This window comes from Anabas testudineus, chromosome 18 (genome assembly GCF_900324465.2).
Source record: "Anabas testudineus chromosome 18, fAnaTes1.2, whole genome shotgun sequence".
Classification (NCBI taxonomy): Eukaryota; Metazoa; Chordata; class Actinopteri; order Anabantiformes; family Anabantidae; genus Anabas; species Anabas testudineus.
This window is the reverse complement of record NC_046627.1, coordinates 3,168,845-3,190,469: the sequence shown is the minus strand read 5'-3', so window position 1 is coordinate 3,190,469 and position 21,625 is coordinate 3,168,845. Positions and strand designations below refer to the sequence as shown.

At 40.4% G+C, this 21,625-nt stretch overlaps 1 protein-coding gene across 1 annotated transcript; it reads right to left on the bottom strand.

The window, feature by feature from the left end:
* Positions 1 to 14,390: 14,390 nt before the first annotated feature.
* Positions 14,391 to 21,195, bottom strand: LOC113168700 (fibroblast growth factor receptor-like). Its single transcript, XM_026369738.1, has 5 exons — positions 21,150 to 21,195; positions 20,666 to 21,025; positions 18,761 to 19,120; positions 15,133 to 15,252; positions 14,391 to 15,043 (listed from the first exon to the last, which is right to left on the bottom strand). The coding sequence occupies exons 1-5, from the start codon at positions 21,193 to 21,195 to the stop codon at positions 14,931 to 14,933; spliced, it is 999 nt and encodes a 332-aa protein (XP_026225523.1). The 3' UTR covers positions 14,391 to 14,930.
* Positions 21,196 to 21,625: the final 430 nt, after the last annotated feature.

Genomic DNA, 21,625 nt, shown 5'->3' with positions numbered 1-21,625 from the left:
CTCAGAAACGATGCTCAATGGTGAAATCATCCATGATATAATCATCTTGTTCGTCCAAGTCCTCCCCACCTCGGTTGGACAGAGACATCGTCATGGAAACAGGTTCATTGCTTCCTGCAGGATTATGAGATAATTTAGTCATCACATGGTTTTAATTCAACCTGGAGACCTGGACAGAGAGTCAGTGACTGATTCAGAGTTACCTGTGGGTTTGCATTGATATAAAGACACCATGAGGAGAGTGGAGATGAAGAACAGACAGAACACCACCAGGTGGAGGAGGATTCTCACCACAGACAGATTTAGATCAGCTGGAGTTTGGACTTTGGAGGCAAAGAAATCAAACACACCTGGTTAGATAATGACTAAAATCAGAGTAGAGTGAAAGTTATCCTGTTAGCCTGTTAGCTAGAGAGAAAGACACTGAGGAAACTTACCTGAGTTAACATCCAGGTGAACGATGCTCAGTCTGTGTTTTGTTTCTTTCCAGACAACGTGACACTCAAATGTCCCAGTGTCCTTAACAGTCACATCCTGCAGAATCACTGACACGTCTCCATCCTTTATCTCATGGTCCTTCAGCTCCACCCGGTCCACATAAGATGGATGCTGCTGTTCTGGAACTAACCAGCTGTCCTGGTACAAAAAGATGTCTTCTGGCTCTAGGTCAGGTCTGATCCACTTTACAGTGCTGACAGTGGTGTTGTGTGTGAGAGCTCGACATGGCAGAGTGACAGTGTCTCCAGGTTCAGCTGTGAGGTTTATCTGGACTGAGAAACAATAAACACACAGAGCACAGAGGTTAAAGAGTCTGAGTTCATCTCTTCAGTTCAACAGCAGCCAATCAGAGTCAGTGTCTGTCTGACATAGCGTTTTGAAATCTAACTCTAAATGTACTGTACAGTAATTTTAACAAGAGCATCCATTGAGCTACAGACAACATTTTGACACCGTAATGCTGCAATCTTATCTACCTGTGGTTTGTCCACACCTAAAGGTAAAATGTATCCGCTGTTTTAACGGTTAAGTTCCTTACAATATATAGTCTAGGTGTGAAGTGTTTTCTCTGAGACTGATTCAACTGAGACTGGATCAGGTACAGTTCACTGTAATAAATACTGTTCTATATAGTACTATACTGCTACTACTACTACTACTACTACTACTGTAACTGTGTCAGATCTCTTTAAACATTATCTACTGCACTTTGATCCCATCACTCATACCAGCTGTTTTCTACAAAGTCTCATCAACACCAACATCTGATCTGTGATGTTTCACTCTCACATCAACAACCAGGAAGCAGCTTCAACTCTGATCCACACACACACACACACACACACACACACACACACACACACACACACTAAATCACCTGGTAGACAAACATCCAGGTGGATGATGCTGACGAGCCTAGGTCTTGTGGGTCGATAACAAGCATGACACTCATATGTTCCAGAGTCATTAAATGTGACATTTCTCAGAATCAAAGACATTTTACCAATCCTCATCTCCCTTTCCTTCAGCTGCACTCGACCACCATACATTTGAAAAAAGTCAGGAACAGGTGGGAAGAAAAATATATGTTGTGGATCCAGGTCAGATCTGATCCACTTTACAGCATAGACACGACGTTCCCTGGAATCTTCACATGGCAGAGTGACAGTCTCACCAGGTTCTACTGTGATGGTTATTGGGACTGAAGGAGATAAGAAAAAAACAGCAGAGAGGTTAAAGGGTCTAAGTAAAACTTCAGACTTTTAGTGTGACTGATTTCTCAGTGCAGATAAAGTCATTGTAGAGGGAAACTGTAACATTCATATAGACGCTGATGATAAGTTCCTCAACACTGCATTTAATTCACTATCCGACTCCATTGGTTTTACTCAAAGTGTAACTTAACCACTCACTGTTTTAGTCACACCCTCAATTTGTTTTGGCGTGTGGAATTTAAAACTCAACGTTTAATAGTTTCCCCGCCTTTTTTTATCTGACCATTTGAAAATTCCACTACAGCAGATTAATTAAAAAAAAATACTATTTTTAAACTTCACTCACTTAAAAGTAGATTATCTGCCTCTGCATCATACTGAAAAATAAGGCAGGGAATGAGGATATGACCTGGAAAGAATAACCATTTAGAAAGACCTCCTCCTGTAACAGCTACTGTAGGTATATTCATCAGTGGAACCAGATATAATAAATTAATTAGTTAAAGTGCAGACCTCCAGTATTACTTTGAGGAACCTGGAGTTATTTTTTATCAGGTTATGTCCTTTAACTCTCACAAAAGATTTACAGGTTTATTCCAGTAAAGGAAGTTTTTACTCTCCAGTGTCACCTAGTGTCAGCAAGAGAGGTTCAATTAGTTTACTCAATTGTTCTGCACATTGACCTTAAAACGTAAATTGCTTTGGATTTTTTATTTTGTTTTGTTGTTTTTCTTGTGATTTGTCGATATGTAGCTACAATTCAATTGAAGTGAACATCCCCAGCAACCAGAGTGAAGGGCTCTCAAAGAATGGCATTTGGCAATTTAAATTATGGTAAATGATCATAATGTTAACAGAACACATGATCCAGCTGAAGTTCCTCACCACAGTGATGTTCATGAGTCAGATCACAGTGAAAATACAGTGTTCACTAAGATCACATAGACCTTTAGTGATCCCCAAGTAAGGGAAATTCAAGTGTTGCAGTTGCAGACATCCAGGAGCTTTGGTTAACTGGATTTAAAGCATTAGAATGGTTATTTCTTTCAGTTGATGTGCTGATCTTTGTGTAGTACAAACAAGTTTTGTTTAGTTAGTTACAGTACAAGTTCCAGGGTGGCAAAACAGATGAGAGGAGTAGCACCAATTCAGGACACTAGAACACAGATTGTCAGGGACCTACACTTTTGACAGTGGTGTCATTCTTCCAAGGCCAGCTTGATGGCTAAAAGTTCCAGATCGCTGATGCTGTAGTGACGTTTGGCTGGGGTAGTGCGTCTGGAGAAAAAAGCATAGGGATGGCAGAACCAGAATGGGGCGCTGTTCCTGAACCTATGCAGATTGGATGGACGTGACTCAACAATGCATCTAGAATAACCATTGTCGGACATCTTTACTAAACTCGATCGTTCCAACGCCTACCATTTGGTCAGAATGAGGGAAGAAGACGAACAGAAAACTACCTTCAACACACCTTCTGGTCACCATGAATATCTGGTCATGCCTTTAGGATTTACCAATGCCCCTGTTGTGTTCCAAAATCTGGTTAATGATGTGCTAGGAGACATGCATGAAGTTTGTGTTCGTCTATCTTGATGACATTCTTATTTTCTCCAGATCTGAAATCGAGCATGTTGAACACGTGCGACAGGTATTGCAATGTCTCTTACAGAATCATCTCCCCTTACAGCGTTTCTTGGGGTTCATCCGCAATTACTGCCAGCCTGCTAGCCCATTTCACACCCTGACCTCCACCAAGACCCGGGTTACCTGGACCCCTGAAACCCAGGAGGCATTTGACATCCTGAAGAAACAATTCACCATTTCTCCCATTCTGGTTCTGCCATCCCTATGCTTTTTTCTCCAGACGCACTACCCCAGCCGAACGTCACTACAGCATCAGCGATCTGATACTTTTAGCCATCAAGCTGGCCTTGGAAGAATGACACCACTGTCAAAAGTGTAGGTCCCTGACAATCTGTGTTCTAGTGTCCTGAATTGGTGCTACTCCTCTCATCTGTTTTGCCACTCTGGAATGGCCCGCACCCTCTTTGTGGTCAAACGTCGATTCTAGCGACTTTTGGACCATCGTTTCTGCTTGTTCTGTCTGTACACAATTCAAGCCTGGGGCATCAAGCCCCTGCAGGACACCTCCTTCCACTCTCCATTCACCCTCGACCCTGGTCTCACATCTCGGTAGACTTCGTCAAGGGACTTCCTCTTTCCAAAGACATGACCACCATCCTGACGATCGTGGACAGTTTCTCTAAGATGGTCCACTTCATCCCTTTACTCAAGCTCCCATTAGCCAAGGAGACAGCGGACCTGCTCCTCCTGCATTTTTCATCATCCGAACCTGTAGCATGTCTATCCCAACTCTGTCCCTATGTCTGCCGAGTCAATAGAAGTCCTTTTAATCTAAGACCTTCCAAATACCTTCCTAGTGGTCTTGCCTACTATGTTTTACCAAGTTGTTTCCCATTCATCCAGTTCCTCTTTGTGTTGGTTGCTCTGGTTGATGTGCATTAAGTAAATCACGATCAAAAACTATGATGATCACAGATTCAGTTTTCCACCTTCACTTTGTGTCCACCCTGATTCACCACCATCTGATCCCTAGTTTAGTCCTCCCTCTCCTTCTATTTCTCACCTCTGAAGTCATCTCACAAACAACCATCCAATTCTGTCTAGCTAAACTATCCACTGTCACCACATTACTCTGTGTACACTGTACATACAACATTATTAATTATGTTGCCGTATGTACAGTGTACAACTTTAGAAATGATTTGCCCACAAAACCCAGTTAATGTGTGTTGAGTACAACATGATCATAAACTATATGGTGGCAGATTCAGTTTCCTGAAGCAACATGTGTGTGATGAGAAGCAGAAAAAAAAATTGTTTCTCTTATTTCACCAGTAAGATTTAACTACACATAAGTTTGAGGTTTATTCTTTTCCTTGATATATTTAAAAAAAGGTTCCACATTCACTAACAAATGTACTTCAGGAAGACCTCTACTGATAAACGGGGCTTCTCTCCTCTCTCCTTTCTCCTGTATCAATGCAAATGCCACCATTGCATGTCATTAACTTTGTGTCTTCTCTCTCTTTTAGTTGTGTTTCCTCCTCTCTGTCTCCCTCTCTCTGTACTTTTCTGCAGGTATCCTCGGCCTGGAGCTGTACATCTCCAGAATCCAGTTCACCTGCCCAATGTTCTTGGTGCTTGTTGTTGTCTTTATTGTCTGCTGTTCTTTTCTCTCTTCTCTTTCCACTCACCCCAACCGGTCGAGGCAGATGGCCGCCCACTATGAGCCTGTTTCTGCTGGAGGTTTTTTCCTCTAAAGAGAGTTTTTCCTCTCCACTGTTGCCCAAAGCTTGCTCAAATGAGATTGTTGGGTTTTCTATGTAAATTTCTTTACAATAATACTCTGTAAGGTCTTAAACCTAGCACTGTAAAGTGCATTGAGAAGACTTCAGTTTTGAATGTGTTGGTCTAAAAGTTGTCTTGCTGATATATTCACCGTCAGAAATAGAACAGATCAATATCAATGTATAGTTCACATTATATTATGTTATGAGGCAAAATATTAGCAGTATGTGCATCAGAGTCTCATAGTTCAGTTATTATGTACTGTGAGTCAGCTAGAATCAGAGAGACTTCATGATGCAGTATGAAATAAGAAAATAAGACAGTTAATACTAGCTCAATGTCTCAGTGTGAGAGTATTAGTAGACTCGTAGCAATAGCAGAATAAATGATCACCAAATAATTTTTTGAATGCTTTTCACAGTTACTCACAGCAGTTGAACTCATCACTCTTGTCCAGACAGTCATAGTTTCCATCACACAGATAGTGTTTAGGTACACAGAGACCGTCACCACAACGATGTTGTAAAGTCAGATTACACACTGAAAACACAATGTTTGAGAAAATCACTTAAACATTTGCTGATCTCAAATAGAGGAAACTAAAGTGTTGCAATTGCAAGAAAATGATTGAAAGCCTTTATTCTAACTAGTGAAACTGATTTGCAGTTAAAAAAGTAAAACTTTATTTTAGTCTTACACATTTAAACAACTTGCTCTTAACTTAATGATCTCCCAGCATATATCTTAGAAAATCAAATGTGCTGTGAAACATTGTGTATGAATAAGGTTTATTTCTCTCTTCTCTATTACTCTCCATGCCAACTCTTCACTAATAACACTGTGATGTTCCCTGTGTCCCTCAAAGCTGATCAATGAGTCTGTGTCACAGAAGGTGTCAACAGGACGTCTGTAAATTAAGGAACGTTTTGAAACTTATTTCTATGCTCTATTGCTACTATACTTGTATAATGCTGTATAATGGTGTATAAAACATATACAAATATATGTATAAAGTCAGGTTCAGAAGTATTTGAACAGTGACACCTTTTTTGTAATTTTGCATCTTTTCCTCAACTTCTATACTTTATTACCTTTTGGTTTAACTGTGAATCATATTAATCTACCTACTCACAGTCTCCACAAATTGTATTATTCCATTCTGTACATTTACTCACAGCAGTTGAGCTCATCACTCTCGTCCAGACAGTCATAGTCTCCATCACACACATAGCTTTTGGGTACACATTGACCGTCACCACAACGATGTTCATCAGCCATGTCACACACTGAAAACACTGTTTGTTGCAAGATCAGATAAAACATTATTGATCCACAAATTCAACTGAAATTCAAGTGCTGCCTTCATCCAATCATTTGTATGTTTTAACAGTCCTTTGTTCAATAATTGTGGGTCACAAGTTATATTAATGGCAACTCTTTATTTAAGTAGAGCAGCTGGTTAGTGTAGTGGTAACATCACCACCTCCCATGTGCAAGACTGGGGTTCAATCCCAGCAGTGAAGTATTTTTTTGAGAATATTTCTACTGATACCATCTAAGAAATGTGCTGTATTTATAATAATGACATGTTACAGCGTTAAATATGAAAAATTAATCAGCCTAACTTCTTACTTTCAGATCCCAGAGCTTCAGATCAATAAATGTGAAAAAAACAAAATGACACAGGCCTTAATTTAATCATGAGAGGAAACTGTTGTTGTCACAGTCATATATTAACACATTTATAATCTGGTTCAGAAGTATTTGAAAAGTGACATGAAGACTGGAATATAGTATGTTATTAAAACCCAAAAACTATTGAACATTATATTAAACTTTACTGCTTATAATTTTCAATGTAAGCTTTGCAAGTTAAAACAAAACTAAACTAAACAAAAAAATCACAGTACAAATCAACTCCATATATTTTATTGATGTGTTCTCCAGTTATTGTTATTATTAGTGTTATTATTAGTGTTTAGGTACACACTGACGATGTTCAGAAAGATTGTCACATGCTAAAAACACAATGTTTGAGAAAATCACAGAAACCTTTACTGATCTGATCTTAAATAGAGGAAACTAAAGTGTTGCAGTCACAGGTGAAACATTTAAAACCTTTAGTCTAACCAGTACAGATGTTGATGATCAGTCTTCCTAGTTCTCCTTCAGCAAACCATTGTCTGATTACTTAAAACAAGCTGAATAACTGTGTTCATGACCACGAAGTACAGTGTACATGGTAGAGTCTCCAAGAGAAATCAACTGATCTCACACCTAAACATCAGTACAACTTCACCCCCTTACAGCTTCAGCTCTTTTTACAGGCACTGGGGAAACACTGATGATTGGACACAGTGGTTCAGAACTGAACCATGAGAGAGATAACTGTAGACAAAACCTTTTATTTGTACTTCACCTAAAACTCAGGAATATAAAATATCACTTAAGAAAATTAAATGTTGCTTTAATTCACAGGAAACAACTAATTTGTTCAAATATTTCTTACACAAAGAAAAATCAAATTCATTTGTCATAGAAAACACCAGCATCAAACCAAAATAACAGTAGCCACATAAGCATGAACACAGGAGAAGATGAAGTTAGTTGTGATAAAATTAGAATCGGAACTGACAAAGATATTTATAGCTTCTACTTCTACAGAGCTGATCAGAGTCTGACCTGCTGCTGACTCCTCTACATTTCTCTCTCACCACAAACTCCAGCTGCTGTAGCTAAGAACACACATTTAAAAACTAGCAGGTTAAAATCTGTGGGAAACAAGCAACTGATAATAAAACACTGTTTCACATTTTCCACCATCACTCTGTTTAATTGGTGTGTTCAATAAAGAAATGAAATATATTGACTTTGTTTTGTTCATTTAAATACTGCATTTGTTAATATGTGTGATGTTGGTGAAGGTAAACCTGGAAATTAAAAACAGTGTCATCATTTTTCTTACAACCGTATATTTACTATTTCAATACATATAAGATTTAACACTGACACACTTCCTGTCTTGAATATTTAGCACATCTGATCTGTACTAGTGACATTCTAAGTAACTCTGAAACTATTTTGTATCACACACAGCTGCTTACTGAGTACACATCCCTTACCTTGACCTGCTGCTGGACCGAAGATCCACAAACATGTAATGAAAGCCACATATAACACAGATAAAGCCATGAGAACAAACAGTTGATGCAGAAACCACAAGTGTTCTTCCTTTTCTTATATCTGTGACTACTTCACAGTGGACCTGCCCACATACTGCTTTACAGGAAGGAGTGCCTCAAACAGCCAGTTAGTCACAAAACTGCATAAAAGAATAATACAAAATATATTTAATAAAATATGCATATTCATAGCTAATTATTTTAATACTTTATTAATCCCCTCAACTAAAGGAAATTCTGGTGACAGGCAGCTGCATTTCAGGCGCAGTTCAGGGTTCAGCGTCTTGTCCAGTAATCAGGGGAAGTGTGAGTCAAACCATCAACCCTGGGGTTTGTAGACGACTGCCCTACCAACTCAGCCTTGGTCACTTCCATAGTTGTTTTTTGTATCTGTTAGAAAAAAGCCATCTGCTTTGAATGTTATCATATCCTACAGATATGAGTGCGTGCTGTGACCCCCCTCCTCAATTTTCTAGTAAACTGTTTTGATATAATGCACTCAACCATTGTTATAACAGTTACACCTGAGAACTTTGAGAGAGATTGGGTTAAAGTACCAAACAAGTTACTTAAAGGGCAACTGTCAGTGTTGCTCCTGTCGTACTTACTACATGCTGACATAATCAAAAATTTGAAAAAGCGATTAGTGATCAGGGTCAGAGCCAAACAATGTACTTAAAGGGCACCTGTCACCGGTAATAAAAAATTTGCAGTTACTTATATAAGAGTTGTTACCTTGACGGGTTAGAAGGAGGACTTGGCAACACTACAATAGATTAAATACAGGTTTATTGAAGAGGCTTGGGTGGCAACAAGGAGTACAAAGCAGAAACCTGAGACAGGAATAGGATTCAGGGAGCAGGGAATGCTGGGAATTGTAGTGTGGTGGGGGAACGCCAATGAAGAAAGACAACATAACCAAATAACAGGAGCACCTGGGTGTGAAACTATAAGCAGACTAAGGGACTAAACTAAACAGGGAACCCAAACAAAGACAGTACAGACGGCATAAATAAAAAAAAAAAAATCAGAGGTCGGGTACAAAAATCAGGTCAATCTGAAAAAGTAAAGTTCAAAAAGGCAGAGGCATGAGTTTGACCAGGTGAGAGAGAGAACAAGCAAGAATCTTGATAACTGAAGCATAACTACTAACAATTGCATGGAAACACTTGAATCTCCTTAAAAGGCAGGTTCAAGGAGGTTCTGACAGAATCTAACTCAAATAAGCCCATGTGCAGATCCAAACCAGTAATGTGTCACTCTACCTCAGTGCTTTCACACTTCCCTACTCTGGTAGCTGGTGAGGTTTATCACCAGCTAAAGGTCATGATGATGGTGACATTAAATATGCAGTGTGAAAATGAGTGTGTATTTTGAAACGGTTGAAATGTGTCAACTTTTTTATAAAATTGCACGTCACTGCAACTGCTCAGTACCCTATTTCTGGTAAACACTCTCCCTCTTTAGTCATTCACAACAGAGGTGTGAATAAAAATAAAACTGAAACATTTCCATAGTAAATCTGTTTGTTATGCTACATAAAAACTGTAAAATATCTTTATGTGGACTCGCAAACCTGTGTTGTCCTGAGCTCCTCTCCTCTCTCCTTTCTCCTCTATCCATTCAAATTCTACCATTTCATGTCATTAACTTTGTGTCTTCTCTCTCCTGTAGTTGTGTTTCCTCCTCTCTGTCTCCCTCTCTCTGTACTTTTCTGCAGGTATCCTCGGCCTGGAGCTGTACATCTCCAGAATCCAGTTCATCTGCCCAATGTTCTTGCTGCTTGTTGTTGTTTTTGTTGCCTGCTGTTCTTTTCAATTCAATTTTATTTGTATAGCACCTTTTTACTTATGAACTAAAGTTTATTAGTAACCAGTGTACAATAAAAAAGTCAGTGGAGAAAGTGTAGGGTTAATGTGGAGGACCGGCCAGCGGAGGGCACGTGGAGCAGCAGAGGCAGATGGAGGAAGTGAATGCCGTGAGTGGCGGATGGCAACAGTTGGCTGAGTCCAGGAGAGCAAACAAACAGAAAGACAGTCCAAATCCTAACACAGTTGATGATGGGGATGATGATTGTGAAATCCAAAGTCCAAATAAACTTTGTGCTAATATATGCCTTACTGTCTGGCTGTTCAACCAGGTGCATAAACAAGCTTCAGTTAGTTCAGAATGCAGCAGCGAGAGTCCTCACTAGAACCAGAAGATACGATCACATCACGCCTATCTTATCTACACTTCATTGGCTCCCCGTGAAATTTCACATTGATTTTAAAATACTACTTTTGACATTTAAAGCATTAAATGGTCTTGTGCCGCAGTATCTAAGGGAATTGCTAGTGTCTTATGATCCACCACGTCTACTTTGAACAAAGGATGCTGGCTGCCTGTCAGTACCGCGTATCATAAAAACTACAGGTGGGGGCAGAGCTTTTTCTTACAAAGCCCCAAAGTTATGGAATAGCCTTCCAAATAGCGTTCGGGACTCAGACACAGTCTCAGTGTTTAAGTCTAGGCTGAAAACCTATTTATTTAGTCAAGCATTTGAGTAAATAGATCTGGGAAGGACTCATGGACGTAGAGCATTATGGTGAACTGGTATGTTTAGATGCTGTCTTCCCAACTCTCACTGATCACTCAGGTTTGTTGATGGTGAAATGTTTGGTTGCTCTACATCCCAGCACGCCCTCATGTCTGTGTTTCCTTCTGAACCCACCCTTTTAGTTAGGCTGTCATAATTAGTCCTGCCGGAGTCCCTGCTGCACTATTCTAAATATACATTCACCTCAAACTTTATCTGACTGTGAATACAACTAACTGCAATCTCTCCTCTTCTCTCTCTTTCCCTCTCCCTCTCTCTTTTCCCTCTTCCTGTCTCTCTGTCGAGCTACACGTCATTCCACCCTTTGCCCTCTGGACCTGTCTGACTCGTCCTGATGCCCAACTTCTGGTTGGAGATCTCGTCGCCTGGATCCACCGTCTGCCCTTTGGGATGCGTTTGGAGACTGGAGTTGGTCACACGCTATGAAGTCGGTCTTGGCCTCGGCGGACGTCGGAAGCTGTTTCTTGGAGGTCTCGACTCAACGCTCGATAGTCCAGGAATGGAACAAGTCTGCCTGCAATTAACTAACTGGACTCCACATTAACTTAAAAGACATTAACTGTTATACTGGACTGCTGCCTACACAGCATGTAATCACCCATATGAGGATGGGTTCCCTGTTGAGTCTGGTTCCTCTCAAGGTTTCTTCCTGTTGCCTTCTCAGGGAGTTTTTCCTTGCCACCGTTGCCCTCGGCTTGCTCATCAGGGACAATCTGATATTTATGATTCTTACACATTCACTGTTCATGTACTGTTCTTTGGTTGTGTAAAGCTGCTTTGTGACAATGTCAATTGTAAAAAGCACTCTACAAATAAAATTGAATTGAATTCCAGGGTTATGTACAGGGGCAGGTTAAAGAGAAGTCCGTAAGAGCGTAAACTCACGGAACCAAGGGAACAAGTAGAAGTCGGGGTCAGGTTGGGTACATCTGGTAATGGTTAATGAAAAATGAAGAACGCTGAATAGATTAACTAACCCCAACCCTAACTCTTGGAAGATGTGAGTCTATCTGACAAGGGAGAAAGGCAAACAGGTCTTTATGTATAGTCCAGGGGAAACCAGGTGCAGCCAATCAGACGAGTGAGGGTAATTAGACAGGGAGGAAACAGGAAGTTTGCTAAGGGCAAGACAGGAAAGAGGGGCTGGAATTATGACACAACTCCTCATATGCCTTTCCTTTGTCCTTTAACACCTTTCCTTTGAATTTCGATTCATCTGCCATATCAATATCAACTCTTTTTGCGAAATCCATCAGCCCCTCCCTATTCCTTTACTATCACCTGTCCATCGCCTCCTCATCACCAACATGTTCATTGAAGTCCACTCCAATAACAACTCATCCATTTAATCTCTTAAAGTAATACTCACTTAAAGATAGACTTAAAAATCAGTTATCCATTACAGTAATAGTGTAAGAGGCAGAACATCAATGACAGAAGAAGAAAAATAAAAGAACTCACTACCAACATAGTCACTTGATCGCTTCTTTTTTATTATTATTAATATGTTAAAACGTAACAGTATGTAGCACATATGTTGCCATATGTAAAATGTGTCCTCAACTTTGCTTCCTCCATCATTTGTCATGTCAGAAATAAAAAAAGCCATTTATATCATCGCTGCCATTTTCTCATCAATAATCTCAGTCACCATGGCTCTGTTCATGTTGTGCAAAGACAGACGTTCTGTTGTCAGAGATAATAGGCCCTAGTCTTCACGCTAGTGACTGAGCTTTGAAATCAACTTGAAATGATTTGACCACAAAAAAACACAAAACCCAGTTGATGTGTGTTCAGTACAACATGATCATTAACTATATGGTGGCAGATTCAGTTCCCTGCAGCAACATATGTGACGAGAAGCAGAAAGAAAATTGTTTCTCTGTTTTAGCAAATAATAGCATTTTTATTTTAATTATTTCACCTGTGAGATTTACCTTCACTTAAACATTCTCAGTACTGGACTCTCAACATGACATTAAGTTATACATTACAGTTATGTTAAAATCTGATGGATTGTCACCTATTATATTTACTCAGTAAGTGTTTATTCTGAGGTTGCCTATTTTATATTCTTACACAAGAACATTCATAAGAAAGATGTTAGTATTCGAAAATTATTAATATTTTAAATCTAAATATAGCTGTTACACTGCTTTATATTCATTTATTATACTTTAATTAATACTTTATTTTTAAATTTGGGGGATTTTTGTGACCATAAAGTAGATTAAACTGTTCTAGATAAAATACTTTCTAACAGAAAATATTGTTCCAGCCTAAAGTTAGACTGCTACTTTTGGTCTTCAGTTTACATTAGCATTTAGTATGTACAGAACTACCATCTGACTATAGATATTAAGTTTTAATGAAGAAGTTGAACAGGACATCACCAGCAGATGGCAGCACATTAACACATCAGTGGAGCAGTAATTTTCAGTTTTTAATTTAATCTTGAAATTGACTCAGTTGTTGTTGGAGAGCTACATATTGAGTGCACTTTTTCTATTAACATCATTTTGACCAGATAATCATTTTATATTAAATAATAATGAAATGTCATAAATGTATAGATTAAGATTATGTAGTAGCATTTGATACAATCCCAAACTGTACCATCAGTTTATTATTTTTCTTTCCAAAGGTTAAAACTGCAGAATAAAGTTTCATCTTAATGTAATTTACCTGATCTTATATAAACTTGTTATAGTAAAATCGAGGTCAGATGTCTGTTAATTACGTATAAACAGCTTTCAGATGCCGAAGAACAAAGTTTAATACTTTGAGGAAACCCAAGTTAATGCTTGTACAGGAAGGGCAAATATCATGTGGATGTTTGAATACATGGTAAATACCACTTTTAGGAAACATCATGTCTCACCTGTGTGATTTGTACCTCTGCACACAAGTGTAGAGCAGAAGTGAATAGCAGTAGAGCGGACCTCGTGTGTGTTCCAAAAGCAGTGAAGGGGAGTTTTTGCCCACGAGAATCCGCTGAAGGATGAGGTCAAGATGTCAGCTTCCACCGGTGGCATCACACAGTACACAGCAAGCCCTCGAATCAATGCTCCTCTCACACAAGGTATAACTCAGCAGAGGGGACACGTGTCCACTGTCCAAAAAATAAATAAATAAAATAAAACAAGTCAAAACACAATGCTCTTCCTGAAACACAGAGGGTGGAGAAACCAGAGATGACTCCAACAGGTCCAGTTAATCCAGACAGGGGAAATCAAAAAAGATAGTGGAAGTCCACAGCCACAAAAAATAGTCAGGTGAGGAACAGGAAGGAATCAGAGTCAACAAACATAAACAAACAAATAATGAAAGCAGGCGAGCCACTTCTGAAAGAAGAACAGACAATCTGGTAAAGAGAGGGAGAGTGTGGTGCTGCTTATAGAGGGGGAGGGACAGGAGAAAATAATTAGACTGATTAGAGATAAAGTTATGGAGTTGAAGCAGGGAAAAGACAGGAAATGACAGGAACTTTCAAAATAAAACAAGAAGCGGATGATGTCCATGATACAATTTAATCTACCAATAACTTTATGATGAACTCATAAATGTTTTACATTGAGAGACAGATACAGTAGATAGACAAGAAACATGTTCACTAAACGTACAAGCGTACAAACACGGGGCCCAGGCTACGTCTGAACAAAATGTAAAGTAGTTTACAAAACATGATGTTAAATTTCAGTGCAGTGTTGTAACTTTGATTGTTCATGTGAGAACCCCGAACTGTGTGTCGAGATGGGTTGAGAGTTTTAGCAGAGCAAACAATATATTCATTTTTATCCTAATGTATAAATGATTAAATGTAAAAGCAGTGATTAAATTTATTATACTTTTTAAGAATCACACAAAATCTAACAATAGTATTTATGATGTTGATGTATCAGGTTTAGAAATTTGTTGGTGGTTTTAAATTTATACTTTAAGTCAACAAACCCCACTAACTGTGTTCCAGTAGCCATCAAACAGTCTCACACAAAAAACAGAATGAAGAGTAGATAAGAAGAAAAACATAACACACAGAAAATGGTAATTTTACACTTGATCTCAGAAACGATGCTCAATGGTGAAATCATCCATGATATAATCATCTTGTTCGTCCAAGTCCTCCCCTCCTCGGTTGGACAGAGATATCGTCATGGAAACAGGTTCATTGCTTCCTGCAGGATTATGAGATAATTTAGTCATCACATGGTTTTAATTCAACCTGGAGACCTGGACAGAGAGTCAGTGACTGATTCAGAGTTACCTGTGGGTTTGCATTGATATAAAGACACCATGAGGAGAGTGGAGATGAAGAACAGACAGAACACCACCAGGTGGAGGAGGATTCTCACCACAGACAGATTTAGATCAGCTGGAGTTTGGACTTTGGAGGCAAAGAAAACAAACACACCTAGTTAAATAATGATTAAAATCAGAGTAGAGTGCAAGTTAGCCTGTTAGCCGGTTAGCTAGAGGAATAGATTCAAGATTCAAGATTCAAAAAACTTTATTGATCCCAGAGGGAAATTGTTTTGCCTCATTACAATTTTTCTCAAAACAGACAGAAAGAAAAGGAACCACAACCAGGAAAGATCCAACACCAACATAAATACACAAACATAAATACACAATAACATCAATACCGAAAAACTCAATATATATACAGAATATGTAAAATAGATAAATGAAATTGGGTCAATATATGCACAGCAAGGTTATGACAGTTTCACTTCCCCCACCCCTTACAGAGGGGGGAGGAATTGTACAGATTGATTGCCACAGGTAGAAAGGATCTCCTGTGGTGCTCTGTGGAACATTTAATGTTAATAAATCTTTGGCTGAACGTGCTCCTCTGTCCAACCAACACACTGTGCAGTGGGGGGGAGGGATTGTCCAAGATTGAGAGGAGTTTGGACAGCATCCTCCTTTCAGCAACAACATGTAGAGGGTCCAGCTCCACCCCCAGAACAGAGCCAGCCCTCCTAATCAGTTTGTTTAGTCTGTTAGTGTCTGCCACCTTCATGTTGCTGCCCCAGCAGACCACAGCATAAAAGATGACACTGGAACCACAGACTCATAAAACATCCGCAGCATGGTGCTGCAGACGTTGAAGGACCTGAGTCTCCTCAGGAAGTACATCCGGCTCTGAGCCTTTCTGTACAATGCTGATGAGTTTTTGGTCCAGTCCAGTTTGTTGTCCAAGTACACTCCCAGGTATTTGTACTCGGACACAACCTCCACCTCCTCCCCCTGTATAGAGAGAGGGATGACAGGACTCCCAGATTTCCTGAAGTCCATCACCAGCTCCTTTGTTTTGTTGATGTTAAGTTGCAGATGGTTGAGTCCACACCAGTCCACAAAACTGTCCACCACTCCACGGTGCTCTGTGACATCTCCACCCTTAATATATCCTACAACTGCAGAGTCATCAGAGAACTTCTGAAGATGACAGGACTCTGAGTTGTACCTGAAGTCTGAGGTGTACAGGGTGAAGAGGAATGGAGACAGAACTGTCCCCTGTGGACCACCTGTGCTACAGACCACAGTGTCAGACACACAGTTCTGCAGGCGGACGTACTGTGGCCGGTTGGTGAGGTAGTCCATGATCCAGGAAATCAGGGGAGTGTTGACCTGCATGGTTTTTAATTTCTCTCCCAGCAGTGCAGGCCGGATGGTGTTGAATGCACTGGAGAAATCAAAAAACATGATCCTCACTAAGCCCCCAGGCTTGTCCAGGTGGGTGTAGGTGCGATGGAGAAGGTGTATGATGGCGTCATCCACTCCAATATGGGGTTGGTAAGCAAACTGGAGGGGGTCAAGTGAGGGTTTGACTAGAGGACAGAGGGACTCCAGGATCAGCCTCTCAAAAGCCTTCATGATGTGTGATGTCAGAGCCACTGGTCTGAAGTCATTGAGGACTCTGGGACGTGGCGTCTTATTCACTGGAACCAGGCATGACTTTTTCCACCCTAGAGGAACTCTCTCCAGGTGCAGGCTGAGGTTGAAGATGTGTTGGAGAACAACACATAGCTGAGGAGCACAGGCTTTCAGCACCCTTGGGCTGACCCCATCAGGACCTGCAGCCTTTGTGGGGTGAAGCCTGTGCAGCTCTCTTCTCACCTGCTCAGCTGAGATTGTTAGGGTGGTGGCTGAGTCGTGTGGGGGAGGGACTGAGGAGCAGTTGGTGAACTGAAGTGGGCTCTGTGGATCAGCCTGGAATCGATTGAAGAAATTATTAAATTCATTGGCTCGGTCCACAGTCCCCGCATTCTCCTGGCTGCTGGACTTGTAGCCAGTGATGGTCCTCATGCCCTCCAAACCTCCCTGGTGTTGTTCTGTTGAAGGTTTTGTTCCAGTTTTTTCCTGTAAACCTCCTTCCCCTCCCTGATCCTGACAGACAGCAGTCTCTGGACCCTCTTTGGTGCCTCCCTGTCTCCTGATCTGAATGCCTTCTTTTTGTCATTCAGGATGGCTTTAATGTCCTTAGTGACCCAGGGCTTATTGTTTGGGAAGCAGCAAATGGTTTTTGTGGGTACCTGGGTGTCCACACAGAAATTAATGTAGTCAGAGATGCAGTCTGACAGTCCATCAATGTCCTCACCATGAGGTTTACAGAGAGTCTTCCAGTCTGTCTCTTCAAAGCATCCCTGCAGGGCAAGGTGTGCCCCCTCTGTCCACCTCTTTACAGTTTTAATGGTGGGAGGCTGCCTGTGAACCAAAGGTGTGTATTGTGGGAGGAGATGTACCAGGTTGTGATCCGACTTTCCCAGAGGGGGGAGGATAGTGGAGCTGTAGGCATCTTTAACATTAGCATACATCAGGTCCAATGTCCTCTCCCCCCTGGTGGGACAGCTCACAAACTGGGTAAAGGTAGGAAGTGTCTTAGTGAGGGTGGTGTGGTTAAAGTCTCCAGAGATCATAAAGAAGGCGTCAGGGTGTCTGGTCTGCAGGTTGGAGGTGACCGTCTGAATGACGTCACACGCAGCAGCGGCGTTAGCGGATGGAGGAACGTAAACATTAATATGGAGTGAGAAAACTCTCTGGGCAAATAATATGGACGAAGTCCTACAGCCAAAAGTTCAATATCAGGGCTGCATACACGCTCTTTCACAGTGACATGACCAGGATGGCACCACCTGTTGTTAATGAGAACGGCGAGCCCCCCTCCTCTCCTCTTATTGCTCTCCTCTCTCCTCCTGTCCCAGCGCACGGTGCTAAAACCGTCTATATTAACACTGGAGTCAGGAATACCATCATGCAGCCATGTCTCTGTGAAACACATTAAACTACACTCTGTAAAGATTTTCTCCATCCTCACTAGAGCTGTCAGTTCGTCCATTTTATTGTCCAGTGATCTCACATTACCCATAATCAGAGAGGGGAGATGAGGTTTGAATCTTCTCACCTTCTCTCTGAACATCGCTCTTCTCCGTTCCTTATTTCCTTTTTGCTGTTTTTTGCCTCCTCTACATCCCCTCGTTGTCCTTCTTCTGATCTCCTCTGGGATGTTTAAAGTCCCGGGCAAAGTTTGATCCTTTACTCCGGCCGTCCTCAGTAAGATCAGCTGATCCCCAGTGTAAACAAAGGAGTTGGCTCCATGGTGATGGAGCAGCTGTTGCGCTCCGGTCTTTCGGATTAGTGAGAGAATGAATCCAAAGGTAAAAACGGAGATAAAAACTCTCTCGAACAACATGATCTGAGAGGGTAAAACTTAATTTCAAAACTAGTTACTTATCTACACAAAAGAATAAAAATAATAAGATAAAAATACAGAAAAAGACAACACAAGATGAGAACAGCGGTAAATCGGCTGCAGCAAGAATAGATAACATTATTAATAACATTTCCAAGCCCTTCAACTCTGATCCACACACAGACACACACTAACTCACCTGATGGACGAACATCCAGGTGGATGATGCTGATGAGCTGATGTGAACCTGTGTTTTGATCAAAGGCCAGACACTTGTATGTTCCAGTATCAGAAAAGTTCACATTTCTCAGAGTCAAAGACATTTCACCAGCCCTCATCTCACTGTTCTTCAGCTGCACCCCGTTCTCAAGAGATATAGGCAGATCACCTGAACTCACGTCAAAATCATTACACATGTCTGGGTCAGGTGAGTAGAAAAAGGTTTCTTCTTCATTCAGGTCAAGTTTGATCCACTTTACAGCAATGAAATGACGTTCACTGAGATCTTTACATGGCAGAGTGACAGTGTCACCAGGTTCTGCTGTGATGGTTATTGTGACTGAAGGAGAGAAGAAAGACAGATCAGAGAGGTTAAAGGTTCTCAGTAACACTCCAGACCAAAGTTTCAGACTTTCTGCTTTCATTCTTAGTACAGATAAAGTCACTATAGTGGGTAACTTTACCATCCGTGTAGATGCTGATAATAAGTTCCTGAACACTGTATTTAATTCCCTGTTAGACTCCGTAGGTTTTACTCAAAGTGTAACTGAACAACTCACTGTTTTAATCACATCCTCAATTGGTTTTAACATATGGAATTAAAATTCAACATTTCATAGTTTCCCCCAAAGCCTTTTTTTTATCTGACCAGATGACAGAACAGATGATTTAAAAAAAATACTTTAAGGAGCCTCTGAGTGAACAACTCTATTATTTTTATTAGAACACAAGACAGTGACAGCAAGTCCCAGTTCAGTCTTACAGTCCGGAAATTACAGTCTCCCGCCTACTTCTCCCAGGTCCCCTCTCTCCTCCCCACCTGACATCACTCAACTATGTACACTACACAATAAAAGAACCAACCAAGAGAACCACACAACAAATAACAGCAGCAACTGAAACAACAGCATCAAACACCAAAATACATATGTGCTTTACCTCAGGCCACTACAATACTATTGGAAAATTTGATGCGCTTATGAGTAGATTATCTGTTTAATAATGCTACGTATGATACTTATGGATTATGATGTTGTCGTCCGAGGAAGTTAGCTCCTCTGTAAAATTCACAAATTCACAGCTTTAGGCAGAAATCACGTGAGCTGGAAAGGAGGTGGCGTTCCATTAATTTAGATGAATCTTGCCTAGCCTGGAAAGATAGTTTAATAATGTATAAAAATGCCCTCCTTAAAGCTAGAACCTCATATTACTCCTCATTAATAGAGGCAAATAAGAACAACCCCAGGTTTCTATTCAGCACTGTAGCCAGGCTGACAAAGAGTCATAGCTCTGTTGAGCCTAGTATTCCCTCAACTCTCAGCAGCAATGATTTAATGAATTTCTTTACAGATAAAATCATAACTTTTAGAGATAAAATTGATCAGATCCTCCCTGCATATAGCATGGATTGTACAACACCTCTAGATTCATTTGTAAGACCACGCTTTTACTTAGACTGCTTCCTCCCTGTAGATCATTCTGAATTAATTTCAGTAATGAATTCCTCTAAACCATCAACATGTCTCTTAGATCCCATCCCGACTAGACTCCTCAAAGATGTCTTGTCTTTGATCAGCACGTCCATATTAGATCAGATCAATATATCCTTACATAAAGCCTACGTACCACTGGCTTTTAAGGTTGCTGTAGTCAAACCTCTACTCAAAAAGATACTCTGGATATCCATTCTTCATATTATCTGAAAAGGTAGTCTCTAAGCAATTATGTGACCACCTGCGCAGTAATAACTTATTAGTATGAAGATTTCCAGTCAGTACAGTACAAGTTAGCTTGTTAGCCGGTTAGCTAGAGGAATAGATAACATTATTAATAACATTTCCAAGCCCTTCAACTCTGATCTACACACAGACACACACTAACTCACCTGATGGACGAACATCCAGGTGGATGATGCTGATGAGCTGATGTGAACTTGTGTTTTGATCAAAGGCCAGACACTTGTATGTTCCAGTATCAGAAAAGTTCACATTTCTCAGAGTCAAAGACATTTCACCAGCCCTCATCTCACTGTTCTTCAGCTGCACCCCGTTCTCAAGAGATATAGGCAGATCACCTGAACTCACGTCAAAATCATTATACATGTCTGGGTCAGTCGAGGAGAAAAAGGTTTCTTCTTCATCCAGGTCAAGTTTGATCCACTTTACAGCAATGAAATGACGTTCGCTGAGATCTTTACATGGCAGAGTGACAGTGTCACCAGGTTCTGCTGTGATGGTTATTGTGACTGAAGGAGAGAAGAAAGACAGATCGGAGAGGTTAAAGGTTCTCAGTAACACTCCAGGCCAAAGTTTCAGACTTTCTGCTTTAATTCTTAGTACAGATAAAGTCACTATAGTGGGTAACTTTACCATCCGTGTAGATGCTGATAATAAGTTCCTCAACACAGTATTTCATTGCCTGTTAGACTCCATTGGTTTTACTCAAAGTGTAACTAAACAACTCTTTAATCACGGTTGGTTTAAATGGTTTAAATCGTATCGTAGATAGATTTCAGTTTGCACATGTTAATGATGAGTCTTCCATGCACAGCAAAGTCAGCTACAGAGTTCCACAGGGATCTGTGCTTGGACCGATTCTTTTCACTCTAAATATTTCCCCTTTTTGACCAGAGGAGGAATTTACAATGCGTAACTGAATGTGAGAACAAAGACAGATGTCTCCTTACACGTTTAAAACTTTTGAACTTATAAGACACGGGCCGACTGGGATTTTAATCTTCTCCCAGCATACAATTAAAAAAATAGTGTTTTGGAAGATGGGAAAGTTGTTTTTGGTCAGTATAGTTGCGACTTGTCTTTTACGTTACAGTTTGTGATCATTAAGT

Bases quoted from the DNA above. Each gene is read 5' to 3' on its own strand.
- LOC113168700 (XM_026369738.1), bottom strand. From the start codon at position 21,195: ATGAAATACTGTGTTGAGGAACTTATTATCAGCATCTACACGGATG. The intron at 15,253-18,760 runs GTGAGTTAGTGT...TTGCCTCCAAAG, and splicing joins CCTGGATGTTCGTCCATCAG to TCCAAACTCCAGCTGATCTA. The intron at 15,044-15,132 runs GTAACTCTGAAT...ATAATCCTGCAG, and splicing joins ATATCAATGCAAACCCACAG to GAAGCAATGAACCTGTTTCC.